At 40.7% G+C, this 18,920-nt stretch overlaps 2 protein-coding genes across 3 annotated transcripts; both read right to left on the bottom strand.

The window, feature by feature from the left end:
- Positions 1–2,904: 2,904 nt before the first annotated feature.
- th2 (tyrosine hydroxylase 2) lies at positions 2,905–6,638 on the bottom strand. Its single transcript, XM_026363146.1, has 12 exons — positions 6,399–6,638; positions 5,741–5,915; positions 5,510–5,598; positions 5,352–5,419; positions 5,215–5,265; positions 4,986–5,131; positions 4,682–4,817; positions 4,526–4,595; positions 4,382–4,438; positions 3,845–3,940; positions 3,627–3,760; positions 2,905–3,089 (listed from the first exon to the last, which is right to left on the bottom strand). Exons 1-12 carry the CDS (start codon positions 6,636–6,638, stop codon positions 2,924–2,926), a joined length of 1,428 nt encoding a protein of 475 aa, XP_026218931.1. The 3' UTR covers positions 2,905–2,923.
- A 933-nt stretch (positions 6,639–7,571) lies between these two features.
- On the bottom strand, positions 7,572–18,716 carry pah (phenylalanine hydroxylase). Of its 2 annotated transcripts, none has more exons than XM_026364210.1 (13): positions 18,550–18,716; positions 17,495–17,614; positions 14,002–14,185; positions 11,793–11,881; positions 11,275–11,342; positions 10,204–10,400; positions 9,513–9,648; positions 9,360–9,429; positions 9,214–9,270; positions 8,994–9,089; positions 8,494–8,627; positions 8,286–8,401; positions 7,572–8,046 (listed from the first exon to the last, which is right to left on the bottom strand). In XM_026364210.1, the coding sequence occupies exons 1-13, from the start codon at positions 18,619–18,621 to the stop codon at positions 8,003–8,005; spliced, it is 1,383 nt and encodes a 460-aa protein (XP_026219995.1). In that variant the 5' UTR covers positions 18,622–18,716; the 3' UTR covers positions 7,572–8,002. The 2 variants fall into 2 exon arrangements, with proteins under 2 accessions (XP_026219995.1, XP_026219994.1); XM_026364209.1 differs by having other exon boundaries at positions 18,577–18,710.
- Between the last annotated feature and the right edge of the window lie 204 nt (positions 18,717–18,920).

Here is an 18,920-nt window from a genome sequence, read left to right as displayed (position 1 = left end):
ACATCTCTGCAGCTTCCTTACAGCTATCACCCCCTAAAACTACCAAAACCCCATAGAGACTATGTGGACTGTTAAATATCAGATATCCCTGTTAGTACATGATTTGAATAGACTTATTTAGTCTTACTGAAACCTGGCTGCAGCAGGATGAATATATCCGTCTGAATGAGTCGACCCCCGCAAGTCATATTAATTATCATGTTCCTAGAAACACCGGTCGGGGTGGAGGAGTAGCAGCAATCTTCCACTCAAGATTATTAATCAACCCCAAAAAACATAACTAAACATAGTTTTAATTCATTTGAGAGCCTCACTCTTAGCCTATCGGATCCAAACTGGAAAAATCAAAAACCAGTCCTGTTTGTTATTGTGTACCGTCCTCCTGTCTTACTCTGAGTTTTAAACTGAATTCTCAGACTTTTTATCTGATTTAGTTCTAGTGCAGATAAAGTCATTATAGTGGGTGACTTTAATATCCATGTAGATGTTGATGATAACTGTCTCAGCACTGCATTTAATTCATTATTAGACTCCATTGGATTTGCTCAAACTTTAAATTAACCGACTCACTGTTTTAATCATACCCTTGAGCTTGTTCTGACATACGGTGTTTAAATTGATCATTTAATAGTTTTTCTCCTAAACCCCCAACATTATTCATTGTTAATAGAAGCAAATAGGAAAACTCCAAGTTTCATTTTTAGAAAACTTTGTCAAACCGAGTGTTTTTTGTTGCCTTCTGTTCTTTTTCCCTCCTCTTTCCACTCACTCCCAACCAGTCGAGGCAGATGGCCTCCCACCCTGAGCCTGGTTCTGCTGCTGGTTTCTAGCTCTAAAGGGAGTTTTTCCTCTCCCCTGTCTCCTGGTGCTGCTTAAGTGGGATTGTTTTCTATATAATACAGTATACAATTATACTTTGTAGGTTCTTAAATCTTAAACACTGTTGTGATTTGGTGCTATACAAACAAAATTAAATTGAATTGCAATAAGTGTATTTTCAGGACTGTGAACTTGTTTGGCAGGAACATGCCACATACCCTTCTCGGGCATCAACTCTGAACTGCCCCAATCCTTCTCATACTGCCTGGATCTCTCGCCAGCATCGGGTGGACTTTACTGTTATTGTTATAGACACAGGCATTTGCCTCATGGCTGTGCAGCTTCAACCTGCTCATATCCAGGACTTTTCCCCAGTCTTGCTTTTATCACCTTGTCCACCTTGTATTGTAATTTACTCTTGACAGAAGTGTAAATGTTTGGGGTTTCTCAGGAAATACTGCCCCTAAACCAGCATCAAATTGTCCTTCTGATACAGCTCATTTTAATTTTTCTCATTTTGCACAAAAGTAGAATGACACATTGATCAGTTTTAAGGGCCAAATGTTTCCACTGTGTATGCAAATTTGGTAGCTGACTCCAGCTTTTTATGTACAGTTGGCATTGATCTTCTCATATACTGTTTTCCAAAAGGTTGAACATTTCTAAAAGTCTTACAGTGAAGCTTTGCAGCATTGGTACCTTATTTCGCTGTTAATCAAGCAATCATTTCTCTCACTATTGTTCTTTAAATCTCTACATTCACTCAGGCCTGAGGGCAAAGTGAACTTCATGACCCTGTTTCCAACCCAGAGGAGGCAACCAAGCCAGTGTAGGGATGGGATGGCCATGACACCAATAAAGGAAACGCTTATGGTTAGAGTTGGGAAGATACAGCATTTGGGATTTGTGGCGAGTATGCAAAGCTACAAGAATCTAACTGGATCTCTTACTGGCCACCCTGTTGCCGCAGCAACCTGCATTTGTTTAGCGCTCAGCAGATTCGGATCCTGGCGGTGGTTTTATGGGGATTTGTGGATTTGAGAGTGCTGGATGTAGAATGAGATACAAGAAATTATAAAGTGTTGAACTTTTCGTTTGCGTGTGTGTGTGTGTCCTACACACTTGTCAAGCAGTAGATCACTCTTTCCCTCGACTTTCTTTATCCCTCTTTCTCTTCACACACATTTTTTTCAATTCCACAAACACTAGCTTTCTCATAGAGGCTAGGGCAGGGCATGATTTACTATACAGTGGAATTATGGGAAAGGGAAAACTTCCCAATACAAGGTGGCCAATGCATAGGTTTGCCAGCCACTTTGTTGATCGTGGTGATGCTTTATGGGTCCTGCAGATGGAGATGATTTGTCTTTTCAAGGGAAAGCTTTGACGTGCGTGGTTCTGATATGCATTGTCGCCTGCGTGGAGATCAAAACGCTGGACGTTCGTCAAAAACCCTGAAGGCCAAATTTTCCAGTTGCACGCAGAAAAAGAAATAAAGAGAGAAGAGCATCTGTCAGCAGCGCAGCCTTACGGACCGTGCTGTGGTTGACTGTGAGGTCCCAGTGACCTGGCCCAACTGATGTGCTGGGCCTCAGTGCTGGCTCTGGCCTTGACCAGCAGAGGGAATATGATACTTAAATCATTCATAATTAGCTCTTTCCCTTTGCTTAACAACACATGAAGATAAATGGGTTCCAAGAATTTTCCAAATGGAATTAGTTGGTTTGGAATTAAAAGCTAGACTATGGCCCACAAGTCGTCTGTTGTAGTGGTTCTCGCTCTCTCTTATTCCTCCTGCTGGCAAACACTGGACAACACTTCTGTCTTCAGGACCCTTTTTATCTTTTCTGCCTTTGCAGCGTAAAGCAAAAACATTTTGAAGACCTCCAAGAGACCTCTACATTAAAATAAACATTTATTTCTTTTTACATAATCTTCACATTACATAGTACATTATACACACATAAACGGCCCAGTGGAACCTCACAAACTGGACTACACTTTCTTTGAGTTCATGCAGTAGTTTATCCCCCAGTTACAATGCTTACAGGCCATATTTTCCGTCCTTCTGTTTCTGTTTTATCTCTGCAGTCTGTTCTTAGTCTTAACATGAGCTGAGACTCTCCAAAGCACTGTGTAGGGTCTTCAGTTCTTCTCTTATCTGGCTCAGAGCATTTTGGATCTTGCTGGGCTGGTCTAGAACCTCCACGCTGCAGGTAAAGGGGTCATAGCGAACTGCAAGGGGGCGTTTGATGGTCTCCGAGTACCTCCTGTGGGCATGAAGAAATGTTAGTGTGGCGTTGCTCACTTTTAACAGCAAAGTATAATTGAAGGCTGATCAGAATTTTGGTTTTGCATGTATTTTTTTCATGGACCCAAATATTGGATATAGGAAATTTTCATCTGTTGTTGGTGCTTGTGGAAAAAAGGAGGGATCGCTGAAGTTATTACAGTTAATCCTGACTTGGACGCAGATCTCTGTACCAAATGTCATGGCAATCCATCCAGCAGTTGCTGAGGTATTTCAGTCTGGTCTAAGGTGGTACACTGACTGAATGAGGACTGTGAGGTCGATTAAAACTCCTCAACGTTAGAGTAAGATTTTTAAAGCTCAGATTATTTTGTCGTATTTATTCTTCCCCAGAGATCAAAAGTGAATGTCCATGCTAGAAAACATCTTAATATAAAATGTTCTTGAAGTAGAAAACCGTTTCCATTAGGACTGAGTAACATCATGGTCATGCTTTAATCGTACTGATAACTAAACATCTTAAAGTAGTATAATGTGATGTGTGTAAAGTGAATACCTCAGTTTAATCTTCGCTTCCTCGAAGCTCTCAGACACAAAGTACACAGGCTGGTAGGTTTGGTCCTGGTAGGGCTGCACCGCTGTCTCCTCAGGGTTGAACGGTTTGTACTCTGGCTTGTTAGACAGAGCATACTGGAATAATGGGTTAAAGTGTGTCAATACACCAAGGAAATGGATTTCCAGCTAAATATATGATTAAACAGAGAACGCACTTACGATGAGCTCTCCGTAGGATGAGAGGAGTCCAGCACCGTAAGCTTTCACAGCTCCATTCTGCTTGCAGAGACCGAACTCCACCGTGAACCAGTATAACTATAAAGAGATGGTACAGTCATGGGATTTAAGTAGCTCTTTGTGTCTAAATGGAAAAAGGGCGTTTTTGTAAATATATGATGATTGGTTTTATATGATTATTACAGGTGTGTGTCATTTCTTTCTTTGTGCATAATAGAAGTCAAACTATCGCTAACTTTGTATTAGAACATGCTTAGAATGGATGCAGAGTAAAGACAAATTAAACTTTGGCAAGATCAGACTCCAAGTTGAACATTATGCAGTCATTAACTTTAGCCACTAGATGGTACTGAAGATCCATCTAAAGCTCATAGGGAGCTGTTTTGCTCAGACGTCCTTCGTTTTATCTCAAAGCTCTCGTTTTGAAAATGTGACAAATTTGAAATATTTTAATTTGAAAACATTTCATTTACATTTAAATTGACTTATTTTTATTTTTATCTAATAAATTTTACCTACCGTTGACAGTTTCTCAATGTCTTCATCTGAGACCCCAAGCGACGCGAGTCCAATCTCCTGAAAATGTTCAAACTGATGAGTGACACAGCTATATTCCAATCTATGTTAAATTAAATAACGCATAGTGCTTCTCATAACGGTTACCTGTGAAAACTGGGCAAATTCCTTATCTGCCAGCATGGGAACATGACCGAGTAGCTCATGGCAGCAGTCTCTGTCAGAGCAGGTTGAATATAGTCAATAAAAGAAAACATGGCTGAATGCATTCATGAATTAGGTTTGAGAAAGACAAAAACTCACGGCTCAGGGGAGTGCATGGGTGAAGAGGAGTGTCGGATGTACTGTGTGCACTGAAACACCCTGAAGGCCAGGCTGGCGAGGAAGTCTCTGGCAGAGAGCAGGCCGGCCACCGGACGCAGTTGGAAACCGGTTCTCTCTGAGGTGAGCAGAGGAAAACTGACTTAGACACTGTGGCATCTTAGAGCATCTTAAATGTGTATTAAAAGTAATTTTTAATTGTAAAATAACCTGTGAAACCAAGATACTCCCACTACTTAAAGTGCATTTTCATCTTAAGTGTGAAAAACCTTTCACTCTTTGTCACCTTTCAGGAAGACAGAAACATCTCTGAGCTGAGGGATGCGATCCTCTCCGTAGCCGCACTCTTTCTCCAGCTGTTGAAGACTGTCCATGAACTGCTTGCAGGCCAGACTGGGGTAAATACTCCGCAGCTTCTGGTAAACCTCCCTCCTTTAAAAAAACGACATCACATAATCACACTTTACAGCGTGTACTTCCACCATGCATCTGCGTCCATGACACTTTATTCTCACCATGTTGATACTTCTTCTGCTGTGTACTCCACTATGGGCAATGGGTCCCCCCTGGCACGAAGGAAATAACAGTTTGAATGATATTCAGGGTTTGATATAAATAGATTTTTAAACGTTTTATAAAATATTTGGCTCACTGTTTGTATCTGAAGGCAAGCTCAGCGATGGCAGCCCGTCTTTTTCTGTAGTCTGGGTCGCTGTATCCCTGCAAAGAGAAGATAAAGGGACTGTAAATAAGCTGAATTCTGTCCATAAACATGACAAATACTTTGTGGCAGATAATGTAAACACTCACTGGGTGGTCCTGGTCCATGTTTGGATCAAATTTGGTTATTAACATGTTGCATCTGTCCAGGTCTTTCATCTGGCGGGGAAACCAGGCAACTGTGATGTTCATGGGAGAAAAGAAAAATGAAATCATGCTTTGGTAATTAAATAATAAAAATAAAATATAAAGGCCTGTAGAGTTGAATACACCATCTTAATATGAACGTATTTCAGTGTAATAACAACATGGAGCACTTGCCTTTTTCCTCTGGAATTGAGCGAACGTCGTCGGCCACTCTCTTCAGTGCGTTGATGAAAACGTCCAGGTCGGAGCTGTGAACTTCACACTTCATGAAGAACTCCAGGTCTGACGCGCCGTTCTTCGACTTCCTCCCTGGTCGACTCTCGATGTGGAGAAGTTTGGCTTCAAACGTCTAAAAGGGGTTTAAGACAGCAAGTTTTTCCTTTTTCTGCTGTTGATGGTGTTAAATATTGTTGATGACACTGAGCTGCTTTTAAAAATCTTAATGTTTTAGTTTTTGTCATAGTTGTGAAGAATTTAACTTTAGGAACAGCTTCAAAGACTAAATTCACAACTCTAAAGAAATATTTTGATATAGAGCGAACAGCAAAAAAGGATTTTATTACAGTTATTGATGATTATTACATCAATAAGCTGTAAACACAGCGTCAGTGGGGAAATAATCTCATTGTTTTAGGACAACAATAAGCAGAATATTGGATTATAAAAATATATCACATCTATATGTAGCATCAAACAGCAGAAAGTATAAAAGTGTATAATAAAAACCTACAGCAGCCATTTCCGTGCAACATTAGACATTTTTGTTCTCAATCTGAAGTAGCACTGTAAGTCCTGGCCCTTTATTTGGAGATGGATTAATTACTGATCTTACCTCAAATATCTTCCCCGTTTTGAAGAACCCTGAGTTTTTCTCATTGCTGAGAGAGAACAGGAGGTTCAGAGTCACCCTTCCGTCCTTCTCCTCAAACACGAAGCTGTCTCCGAACCTGGAGGGCCCCGGGGAGCCCGCGGAGCCGCCACCGCCGCTGCTGCGCCCCCTGCGTGCGTCCTCGATCAGACTCTGCTTCCTGCCGCTGAACGGCGCCGCCTGCGCCGCGCTCTCCGTCTTCATGTGCGCGGTCTCTGCTGGGGGGCTTCACGGTGTCTCCGGAGCAGACTGTAGGTGTGCCATCAGTGCAGGGGACTGGCTTAAATAGCCCTTCATCTGAGGGGGCTATGGAGATGAGTTGCGCAAGTACAACACGTGCGTTTGGCTTTTTTGGGCCTGTTCTGCGTCATGACAGTGCCTCTTATTTCCCTCTTATTTAAGAGCCCAAAATAACACAGTGAAGGGGGGAAATAGGCCACTTTGAAAGTGACAACACTGAAAATACATCATAGGGTTTGAAATTTTGTGAATCACAGATGCATTCAACCAAAAAATGTGTGTTACATAAATGTTACATCATTTTATTTATTATGAAAGAATGACTGAGTGGTGTTTACAACACATTTAGAATAAATGTAAAAAAATAAATAATAATAAAATAAAATAAATCAAATCAAACATTTACAATATCACTTAATACAAAACATAAGCTTATTAAATTAAAATCCAAAGGTAATAGTACTTTATACACATCAGTGGACACTATTAATGCATTTTAATGATAAAATAAAATAATAATAAAATAATGTACATTATTTACTTTAATGTTGAAACTGGTAATAATGGAGCGAATATTTCACCTTACCACAGAGACTGTTGTGATGATCATATGTTTTGACTCTAATAATTCTAATTTCAATTACTTTATATGTTACTGGGTCTCTATTATTATTTTGTATTTTGTATTATTAATCTGATGATATTAGCTCAATACCTTATCACTAAATAGAAGATAAAGATAAAGGCAGCAGTGGCAGAAATTTCAAAATATAATGTAAGTAATTCTGTTTTCATTTACTGAAGTTGGAGCTACATTAGGAACAAAATGCACCATAAAAACACTCATTATGCAGTATTGGTGCAGTAGAAATACTCACAAAAAGAACAAAATAAGATACCACAGGGGGAACTCTAAGAGGGTAGATACAGTATTTATTTGTATTGAAATGATATAATAATGGTATAATGATACAAGTTGTATGTCAATGTACCTTCAGGTTTGTAATGCATAGAAAAAAATAACATTGCATCATATTGGAAGCTAAATTAGCTGCTAACATATTAGTATTAAAACATTTTTAACTGTTGCAGCCTTAATATCCTCCACAAGTGACAGGCTGCAGCTTATTCACGTAACTAAAATACAGACAATGGTTCCTACTTATTGGATTACAATTGTATCTTTGGTTTATTACAAAGATTGCATATCTGTTTTACAAAGAGCGCGTTTGCAAGCATGCTACAGGCCTGCGGTAGAATAAATTAACGACTATTTTGATGGAGAGAGGAAGTCGTCAGAGGTCGTTTGGCTCAGATCACATGTGTAATTATTGCAGTTTCCGCAGAGCTTCACACAGTTTCCCCACTTCACCTGAAATAAGAGAAAAAACAACATAATGTTGCATCGCTGTACTATTATAGATTAGAGGCCCCTAAAACTTCTTTTTATAGTTATTCTTCGCCTCATTTATTTTAAATATTTATATTATATAAGGTATGAAAAGTCAGACACCACTGCTTTAAATTAAAAGTACAATAATTTGACTTAAGAAAAAGGAGAGTGCAGTCTCATCTCTGCATGATTTCAGCTGATCTGAGGGTGATACATACTGCTGATGCTGTCAGCCAGCTTTCTGAGCTGCTGGGTGTTGTCCAGCACTTCAACACTCTGTGTGTAGGGGTTGTAACGCACTGTGAAGGGTCGTGGGATAGTGGAGGCAAATTTCCTGAAGAGAATGAATTTTAATCAAGTTCAGCATGCATAAGAAACTTACTGTACGCATACCCCCCCAAAAAAGAGGATAAAGCATTTTCATACCTCACTTTCTCCTTGGCGTCCTCAAAGCTGTCAGCCACAAAGTAAACAGGCTGGTACTCTGTGATCGGGTATTTCTGGATGCTGGTCTTGTCAGGGTCAAAGGGCAGGAGTTTGGGCTTATCTGTCAAGCAGTACTGAAAGTAGAAGATATTTTTAACGCCTATTTTTAATTTATTGGTTTCACTCTACGAGCGTCTCGATTCTTGTCACAGTTGTGGGTAAACAGGAAGTGCAGCGTGATTAAGGTCTCGGCTTTTCTGGTGATGTGGCTTCGCAGAGTGAACATCCTCTGCTGATGTAACTTATGACCTTGATAGCGAGCTGTTCACCCCCGCTCTGTCTCCACTTACCCAGTGACCACTTTACCAGCACCCTGCTGAGCAGACAGGCCGACTCCCCCAGTGACACATTGAACCTGAATCTAAGTGGACCACTAACCCACTGTCTGCCCCCCTGCGGCTCTGCAATAAGGCAAATGTGTTATAACATGACCCTCTTACCTGTAGCTCTCCAAACGATGAAAGCAAGCCAGCACCGTAAGCTTTGATCTCCGAGCCCTGTTTACACAGGCCAAATTCCACGGTGAACCAGTACACCTGAAAACATCCATAATGTTCATTAAATGATTTTTTAGCAGACTCAAAGAAGGATTCAGCTTGGTTGAATTGAGATCTGTAGAAGACTTAATCTGTCTGTCAAACATTTCTCTTGTGGACTCACAGTAGCAAGTTTCTCAATGTACTCATCGGGGGCACCAAGGGAGGCAAGTCCAATTTCCTAAAAATAATGGGCAATAGATCAGAAAATAAAAAGGCAAAATTAATATAACATAAAAACATTATCACATAAATGATTCTAAAACTAACCTGTGAGAACTGAGCAAAACTAGGGTCAGCAAACAGAGGAACATGTCCTAGGAGCTCATGGCAGATATCCCTGTATTGGAAACAAGAAATTATGTTTTGATATTGTGCAAATGATGTATTTTTATTTTATTTCATGTGCTTTAGGAAACTTACGGCTCGGGCGTGTATGTGGGCTTGGAGCCGTGGCGGATGTACTGTGTGGAATGGAAGACCCGGAAGGCGAGTCCAGCCAGAAAGTCGCGGGACGAGAGCAGACCGGCCACAGGGCGAAGCCGGAAACCTGTGCATGCTGCAGGAGAGGGACGGACAGATGACAGAGGGTGAGTATTTGGTTGTGTTGAGTAAGAGTGATTAGAAGAGGAGGAGAAGAGGGAGGGAGCAGTGAAAAGGAAGTAGGGCGTCTGAACAAGTCCTACCTCCCACATTTACTCTGAATATGTTTCATACACTGTGTGACGCTTGAACTGAATGACTCAGAGAAATAATAACACTTTTTACCTTACTAGTCACTAAAAGAAGATACTGTTTGAGTTTAAGTGCCACCAAATCCAAGATCTCAAATATATTATTGATTATTTAGAGAAAATCTGCAATTCTTCCATAAAATAATTTGACTCTGAGAGATGATTAGGTTGATGTGAAATGATAAGTTTCATCAATAAACATCTTATTATGTTAAAATGTATAAATGAATGGATTTACTATTGAAACTCAACAGAATATAGTCAAATACAGTCAATGAAAACACAAATAACCTTCTAAAATGATCAAATAATAGAGATCAACATAATAGAGAAAGTGATTATGCTGAGTCTCACGGTGTAAATCACACGGCAGGACTCACACTGCAGGAAGCGGGAGACGTCCTCCAGCTGTGGGATATTGTCCTGCCTGTAGCCGCAGTATTTCTCCAGCAGGGGGAAAACCCGGTTGTGCTCACGACAGGCGTGAGTCGGGTACAGAGTCTTCAGCTCCTTGAACACTGTGCCCCACGTGGCTTTTTCCTCCTCCGTGTACTCCACCCTGGGGATGGTTTGGCCACTACGACAAAGACGAAATTTACTTCATCGCTGTTTGTGTGACTTTTGTTTTATATGTGTTTTTTAAAAAGTGAGGATGATAGTCTAATATTAGAATTAAAATACACAGTTTAAGAAGGATATCATGTATCACATGATATTATTAAGTCATCCATGATACAAAACCACTGTGAAAAGTAGTTTTTATGGATAAAAGAAAGATGTTTATCTGTTTTTATCTTTAAAAAAGTAAAACTATATCAAAAGTGAATGATTTCTCATAGACAAAATGTCCTATTTTATCTAAAAATCTTTCCATGCTCCACAAAACTCATGTGCTCTCTGCTGTTTTATCTAATTGATGGTGTACGAACATCGTCTCATTCTACCCTGTAACTAAAAACTGTAAAAGTCGGTGACAAATTGTTCATCTGTAATAACATGTCATCATTTATTTGTTGATTATTTTTTGTCTGCATCTGTAAAGTAACTAAAGTACATCAAATCCCTGTGAAATACTGCAAAAAGGACCTCAACACTGTACATAAACACAGCACTTGAGTAAATGTACTCAGTTACATTCTACGTCTGTATTCTTTTAATACGTTAATGTTGTCATTTTTGTTTTCCTGAAATTTCTGGAAGGCACTGGAGCGCTTCATTATTTGTCAGGATCACAAACAACTATGTAAATGGAGTGGTGTTCTTTGTAGTCCTGAGAATAATACCTCTCAATTATACACACACACACACAGCGAGACTGTTTAAATCCACCACTGGCTCTCTGTAATTTTCCTGATTACTTTGAAACCAAAGCAGTTGAATATTTCCACTGAAATGTGGAATAAGAGACAAGAAAATGAGGAGCGGAGATTAAGACTTGTAAGAGCAGTTACTGTTTGTAGTTGTAGGCGATGTCGGCAAACTCCTTCCTGCGGGCTCTGTACACTGGATCTGTGAAACCCTGCACACACACACACACACACACACAAAGGAAAGCCCTGTTAGATCTCATGATCTGGCCACTCACAGCTAAATCAAAGGGTGGAAATCCTCTGCTAAAGCTAAACCCTGTGGCCAGCATTATGCACTGCATCTTTAAAAGGAGCACGCAAATACATATTCAAATGAAGCCTTTGTAGAGTGTTGCTCAGCTCATGATGAATACATTTTGCTTTAATGGCGGTGGCAAAAGGGAGCAATTATCTATAATTATAGGGGCTCAATTAAAGCAATGACATCAATTTGTGTGTCTACATAGTTTTCCATTAGAATAGTAGGCGAGAGTGTGGCCTGTCATCTCCACAGCCCTGTCTTTCATGAGAAGTGTGGGTGTGAGTGGACACATTCACACACACACACACGCAAAGGCAGGATGTGGCAAACAGACAGTGATGGATGAGTCACTTCTTACTGGGTGATCCGCATCCAGCTCAGAGCCATAGCTGAGGATCTGGTTGGCAAAGCGGTCCAAGTCCTGGATGTCATTAGGGAACCATGGCACTGGAGGATAATAACAGTTATTAAACACTGATAATTTCTGTTTTTATACCGTACGCATTTAAACAGGTCAAATCAATTAAGCATTTATTCAACCAACACAGCTGAGAGGATTTAGAAATCTACAAAACAGAACCATTAATAGAAACATAGAACAACTAAAAATACATCTTGAGTTTACACAGACGTTCCGTGCAAAAACCAAATATTGCCTTGTCTCAATAAGGATTTGCTCCTTTGGGGTTTTGTTGGTAAAACAAAAGATTATTTTTATTATCAATTAATCTGCAGATGTTTTGATTCATTGATTAACATAAAAAAATGGCATGTTTAGTCTGGCAAATGGGCAAAAATACTATTTCCAGTCATATAAAACAATAATTTAATAATTTACTTATTAAAATATTTGCAGTTTACAGTTCTTGACCTAATGTTCTAAATGAAAATTAAACAAATTGCTACTGATGTAATGTACGTGATGTTTTGCCTGTAGGATTTTTTTTCACAAACATGGCATTTTGACAATCAGCAGAACAGTAATCGAGGGGCATCTGCCTGCTCATGTGGATTTATGACCCTCAGTTAACACTGGGGCCAATCATCAATCTACATTTGTGCAGTGTGGTCCACCCCGAGGCCCCTGAAGATAGCAGGTCTCTGCCAGACTCTTTCATAAACAGACAGTCCCCAAAACAGGCCATAAATATCCACTCATTCACTTGACCCTGACCAGTAGACCACAGTGTCTACGCCGAGGTCAAAAGAGGACCCACGGTGGCCCTGTCTGTCTCAGCCTGCCGTGACCTTGGCTTGTTCTGCTGCCTTTAGCTCGGCTGAAGCCGAGACACAGAGCTGCTCTGTTAATGTCAGGCCTGTTGGTGCTCAGTAGCTAAACTAATGTCATTCTGGAAACAACTAATAAAGGGGTCTAGATGTGGGCGCTGGGCCATCAGTCTCATCGGTGACGCTGCCTGTCTATTTCCAAGTCTGGCTTGAGGGTTTTTAAACCACCAACACTGTGCTCACTTGATAAATGGGTCATTTCAGCTCGACTGGTCTCATTTTATTAGATTTTTTTAAAATTCACACTAGCTGTGTAGCTCCAGGGATGGTAGTGTTCATCCCCCACTTTGCCCCAGACATTCATGGAGCCCAGAGGACCAAGGCTACTGACTTTGGACATCAATTAATGTCACATTGACAACTTCGGGATGGATTGCTATGAAGCCGAGGACCTTTGTTTTTAGTGGCGTTTTAAGTGAAATTCTCCCTTCTTTATTTTAATTTTAAATCTTTAACTTCAGAATGAATCACAAGTTCTCAAATGAGGTTTTCTCTGCAAAAACACTGAGCTGTAAAGGGCGGGTGCATGTATATGAACAATTGTAAACGTTCCTCTGCCTTTTCTATACATACACTACCGCTCGAAGGTTTAGGATCACCTAGCAGACCTTTATGACCAGCATTACAGCTGTCAATTCTGATAGCTTTTCCTTCCTCAAGGTCCCTTCCACTCTGTACAAATCGTCTATTGTACAACCTCCATAGCACCCCCAGACTATCACGCTGCCTCCACCATGCTTGACTAAAGGTGTTAACCACTGTTCTAGCATCTTCTCACTTGTTCTGCATCTCACAAATGTTTTTTCTGTTTGATTCAAAGACGTCAAACTTGGACTCATCTGTCCACAACACCTTCTTCCAGTCTTGTGGCATCCAATGTCGGCTCTTTTGCTCATCTTAGACTTTTGTTTTTCTTGACAATTCTGCCATGAATTCCAGCATCCTGAAGTCTCCTCTTTACTGTTGATGCTGACACTGGTGTTTGACGGGTACTACTTAGTGCAGCTGCTAGTTGAAGACCTGTGAGGCGTCTTTGTCTTAAACTACTACTCAGATGCTCCTCTCTGAAAGGAGTAGTTAACAGCACGATAAGAAATTTTAAGTTTCCTCTAAATGTCTCACATTGAGTCGCCTTTCTTTCTAAGACCACACTAGACTAGACTGAAAGTATAGTTCAATCTGCTCCTTCACAACTCCACAACTTTGTTATATTATATTATATTAAAGGATTCATGTTCATTTTTTTTCAATCTACATCCTACAACTACACACCCACTAACCTGTGTCCTTCTCTTTGTTGCGTGAAAGCTCGTGCACGTGGCCGCTGATTTGTGTACGCAGGCTGTTGATGACCTCATCCAGGGCCTGGGAGCAGGAGGAGTCCACGCTGATGAAGAACTCATACTGGTCTTTGTTAATTTGCGATGGCCGGGATTCGATGTGCGTCAGGTTGATGCCCTTCTCCTGCACAAATGGAAAGTCAGAGGAGGCTTGAGCTGAAGTGAGAGCTGAGACGTGAGACCAGTTTAGTCACTCACCTACATATTTAACATAATCTTTTATTTGCTGATAGTTGACCATAAAAACTTACAAAGACAATTATAAGACAAACAGTTATGGTTAACAGAGAATGCACCTGACTGCAGCACTACCTCGATTCCACCACTAGAGGTTGGTGTGGTGTTACTAAACTGATGGCTATTTATCAGACTGCATGAAGTCCTCGCTGACCTCTTGTCAGAGCTGCCTTGAACTCGCTCTCTGCAAACTGATTTGCATAGTGAAGTCATTCAGGAACACTCTATATGGGTTCAGTGCTGAATCGGAAATAAATCACTCTTATTTATGCTTTTCTCAGTCTGCAGCATGAACACAAGACTCTTGGGAAGTTTCCAGACTTTGTTTGTTTCTCCACACGACTCACATGATGTTTTTAAGGTTTAAGATGCAAAGAGGCTCTGGCTTGTGTTGGGAAACACACCATGTTTAAGTGGTAATTACCATCAGGATGTTTTTTGGTTTATGTAACTTTTGTAAAGGAAGAGGGAGGTTGTTGTTCTCTGTCTACTATAGGCTAAATAGATGGGAGGGCATGAGCAGCAGGGCCTCACATCTTCTCCCATCTGGATCCTATTTGACATAACAGCTTGAGGGGTATGTGGTCCTGGGTCCCCCGGGAATGATATGGACATGAACACAGTCCAAGTTGGCATTTGAAAAAAAGGATGACTTGCATTTTTGTTATGGAATCTGATCTGGCAACTGTCAGCAGATTTACTGTTACTTATAAATATATTAAAGGAAAAAAAGCTATTTGGAATTGAAAGTCTAAGTTATTTATTTAAATTCCTGTAGTTATTCCCTATAAATTAAAGAATATGGTTTCTAAAACCATGTATGTGTCCATACAGAACATCCTGTATTGATTCTTATTTTAAACCATGCAGTTTCCCCTAATATTTTGTACAATCACAAGAATTCAAATTTTTCCACACTCAAGAATGTTTGATGTTAGTTTATTTTAATGCCGCTGTCGTCAGAAACAAGGATCAGAAAGTTAATTTGCATAGCTATTTCTATGCACTTTAACCGTGCGGCTTAACATAGTCAACCTTAAATCCTAAAGCCAGCCATATGTACGGGTCGTTTGTCAGATTTCTGTACCTCTCTGAGCTGTCCCTCTGCTGTAAGGCAGGTGACATTTACCCTTCTGTCAGCTCTGACTGAGGTGCAAGGTTAAGGTCAGTCCGTGACTCTGACTCGTCACATGAAAACCACACTGCCGTGTCACATGTGTTCTGAATCCCAGGAGGGATAAACAGTGTATCAGCTATTGTGTGCAACCTTCTCAATGAAATATGGCGACTGGATGAAAATGATGCATGTGATAGATGCCGCGCCGCTTGACTTAATTTCTAGTTTGTCCAAGCACTGAACAAAACAAAGCACATGTACGCTAAGTTCTGTTCAAAGCCGCAGTTTTAGGGGACTCAGCATGTGCTGCATTGCTGGGGGCTCATTGGACCAATTTTATTTTAAAAAAAAGAAAGAAAGATGAAAGCCAGCGGAAGAGGAGGATGTGGGTGGAGCAGGGGGAGGATCAGGAAGGTAGCAGCTCATAGGTCCAGAAAGGATCCTAATGTTTGCTGCTGCATTTGGAGAAGCAGCATCTGACGCATGTTTAGTATTGATTGTGGTCTGCCCACTCACATCTCCACCCACAGAAATTCACAGGGCTGTGTAAGAAAAAAAAAGTTATCTTAACCTCGACCATCTTGCATGATGCAGGTTTTTGGACTTTTCAGTAAACAAGCAAATGTCCCATAAAGGTCTGCAAACTTGAACCTTGATAGGACATCGATGTTGAAGATTAAACAATGGAGGCAATGCCAGTCGGTGTTTACTTCATATAGTCACGTACACATGGACAGTTTAGAGGGTAAAAAAAAGAGTTGTGGACTGAAAAGTAAACATACAGACGTATTTTCAGTAAATGCCACTTAACTATAACTAATGTAGGGAGCATGTCACCATGTTTATCAACACTGCTGCCCAAAAAACAGTTTGGAATAAATGGTAATAATGCTTTTGATGGAGTTATTCATCTTTTAAACATGACTCTAAAATCTGACAAATACTTAAAACCCCAACAATATTAATTTTTATAAAATCTCATCACTGAGGAGCTGCAGCTGACAAATGACCCGATGATGATTAATTGTTGTTGATTCATGTTCTGCTGCTGAATAATTGATTAATCAAAGAACCACCTTCCATGAATGATCCACAAACATATGAGATAAGCGCTGTTTGTTTAGTTTCCATCTTTGAAGGGTCAGAAAAGGCCATAAGCATAATAAACTACAGATTACCATATAAAACTGTAAAAAGAGTAAAATCATATGTTATTAATGATGAACTAGATCTCGTGATGCTATAATCTGATCATGAGTAAGAATTTGAATCAACATTTCTGTTCATGTAGCTTTGTTTTGTCCGTGTTGTTAATCAGTAACTGAGATCCCCTCGCCATGTCTGTCTGTTTGGATCAGACCATATGGAGGAAGGTTTGCTTTTTTGCCAGCACAACAATGAAAACATGCATTTAATATACACAGTAAGGAAAACAGTTACCCTGACCTAGTCCGGAGGTTAGATCTGCCTCTGAGCCTCTATTGCACACAAGCAATGGTTGGAGTTGCTGGATATTATACTTTTCCATCCTTTGTGCAAAGCTAAGCTAACCAGCTGCTGTTTGCTGCTTTATATTTGAGGGACAGGTATGAGTGGACGCGGCCAATGACAACACCTGACCCAGGTTTGCCACTTAAAGAAAACTTGTGTGGAGCAGAAGGTTTATAAACTACATCATGGTGTAGTTAGTTTTACCTCAAACATACCAGACTGACCACTGAATGAACATTCTTTGTCTGGTTGGTAAATTTGCTGTCGGCATCCTGAACAAACGCAGTTAGCACCGTGTCATCCGGGGCCAGCTCACACCAGATTCCCTTGTGACATGTTATGTTCGAACTTTTTTTATGGTCTGAGAGAAAGAATAGATCCTTAATGACGGGAACGACCATTTGAACGTCAGTTTACTGTATTTGAGCCCTAAGGGGTTAATAATGACTAATAAGAATGAAAGTCTTACCACTGCTCATGACGGTCATGAGCACAGAGCGTGAAAACGTGCTCTCGACTACTAGTGGCTCAGGAGAAACATTAGGGCTCTTTGTAGAAACCGAATCTTTGCTGTGAAGTAAGTTTTACCTCAAAGAGCCGCAGGGCCTTGGCTAAAGCTCCGACCTCCTCTTTCAGGGAGAAGAGGCAGGAGATCACTTCTGACTTCTTGTCGGTCTCCTCCTCCAGGTACATGGAGCCGCTCCTCTTCTGTTGAGACACAAAAACCTGGGTTTACATGGAGGTGGGTTGTGCACAAGTTTAAAGGTTTTCATGTGTGATTTTCCTTTTTAACCCCTGATGTGTCTGTCCACTTACTGGAACTCTAACAAACCTACACCCAGAAATCTAAAGGAAATCACAGATATTCTAGTAGCTGCTGGGGTTCGTATCTCACTTTGTGCGTCCGGGTGGAGGCTCCTGTTGATGAGCCGTGACATTCCAGCATTCAAGACGTTTGATCTTAACGCTTGAAGCCTTAACAACTTTGCAGTTTAGTGACCACATGTTTCACACGCTCAAGGGTTTTGAACAAACAAGAAAAACATGGACACGTCCTAAATGTCTTTCCTGCAAAGGTCCAGGTGGATTTGAACCATTATCACATCTTTGATCTTGAACTTTAGGATTTTGTCATTTACAGTGTTGAGTGCAAAAAATCAGAAAACTTTCTTTAAAACTAAATAACTGTGATCAGAAAACTGTTTAATCTAAAATTAAATTGCAAAAACTTTTCATGAGAAGCTGCAGCTTGGAGATATAATTAATATTTAATATTTGATTAAAATGATTGTTGGAATGGATTCCTTTCTACTTTTTTGATGGTTGACTAATGATTAATCTCTAATGTATGTATAAAACACCCGTGCACATTCAGCGTGCAGGACCTGGTCCTTGTTTGCAGGTGTATTGTAGCAGCACAAAGTGTCATTTTAATGCTTACATCAGCTGTTTGTCCTCTATTCACACAGACACCTTTGCATTTCTCTGCTTTGTCTGCTGTTGTACCTAGAATATTCCAGCTGTGACTAACTGTGACAGGTCTGAAGTCATAGATGAACAGATCAATAACAGACACAGATGCATGAATTAGCTCCTGTTGTAAATGAAAAGCAGCTGATCAGATTATGTTAGGTCAGATTTACCCTGGGACCCTGGTTCTCCGTCTCTACCTCTGCGCTGCAGCTTCCATTGACTTTCTTGTACGCAGCATCCATCCTCTTGCTCTTCAGGTGAAATGTGTGTGTGCTGCTGAGGAACTGGGAGCTTTGGAGGAATGTGTGTGAGCAGCCGCGGCCTTTAAAACCTCTCCGGTTTAACTCCGCGCCATGTGACTCCACCCCCCCACTCCCTCTGCAGCGGTCTGTCACGGGACTGTTGTGAAACACGACGGGCACATCTGGCTTCGTGCGGTCCACCGCTGGGTGCAGGTCCCTCCGGGTTGTGCGCTTTCTGCTCGGCTGTTGCTTTTGGCACTGTGCCGCCGGCGCGTCAGTGCGCCTGTGCAACCTGACTG

Source organism: Anabas testudineus, chromosome 23, assembly GCF_900324465.2.
Source record: "Anabas testudineus chromosome 23, fAnaTes1.2, whole genome shotgun sequence".
Taxonomy (NCBI): Eukaryota; Metazoa; Chordata; class Actinopteri; order Anabantiformes; family Anabantidae; genus Anabas; species Anabas testudineus.
Note: the sequence above shows the minus strand (reverse complement) of the source record. Positions and strands in the feature narration are given on the sequence as shown.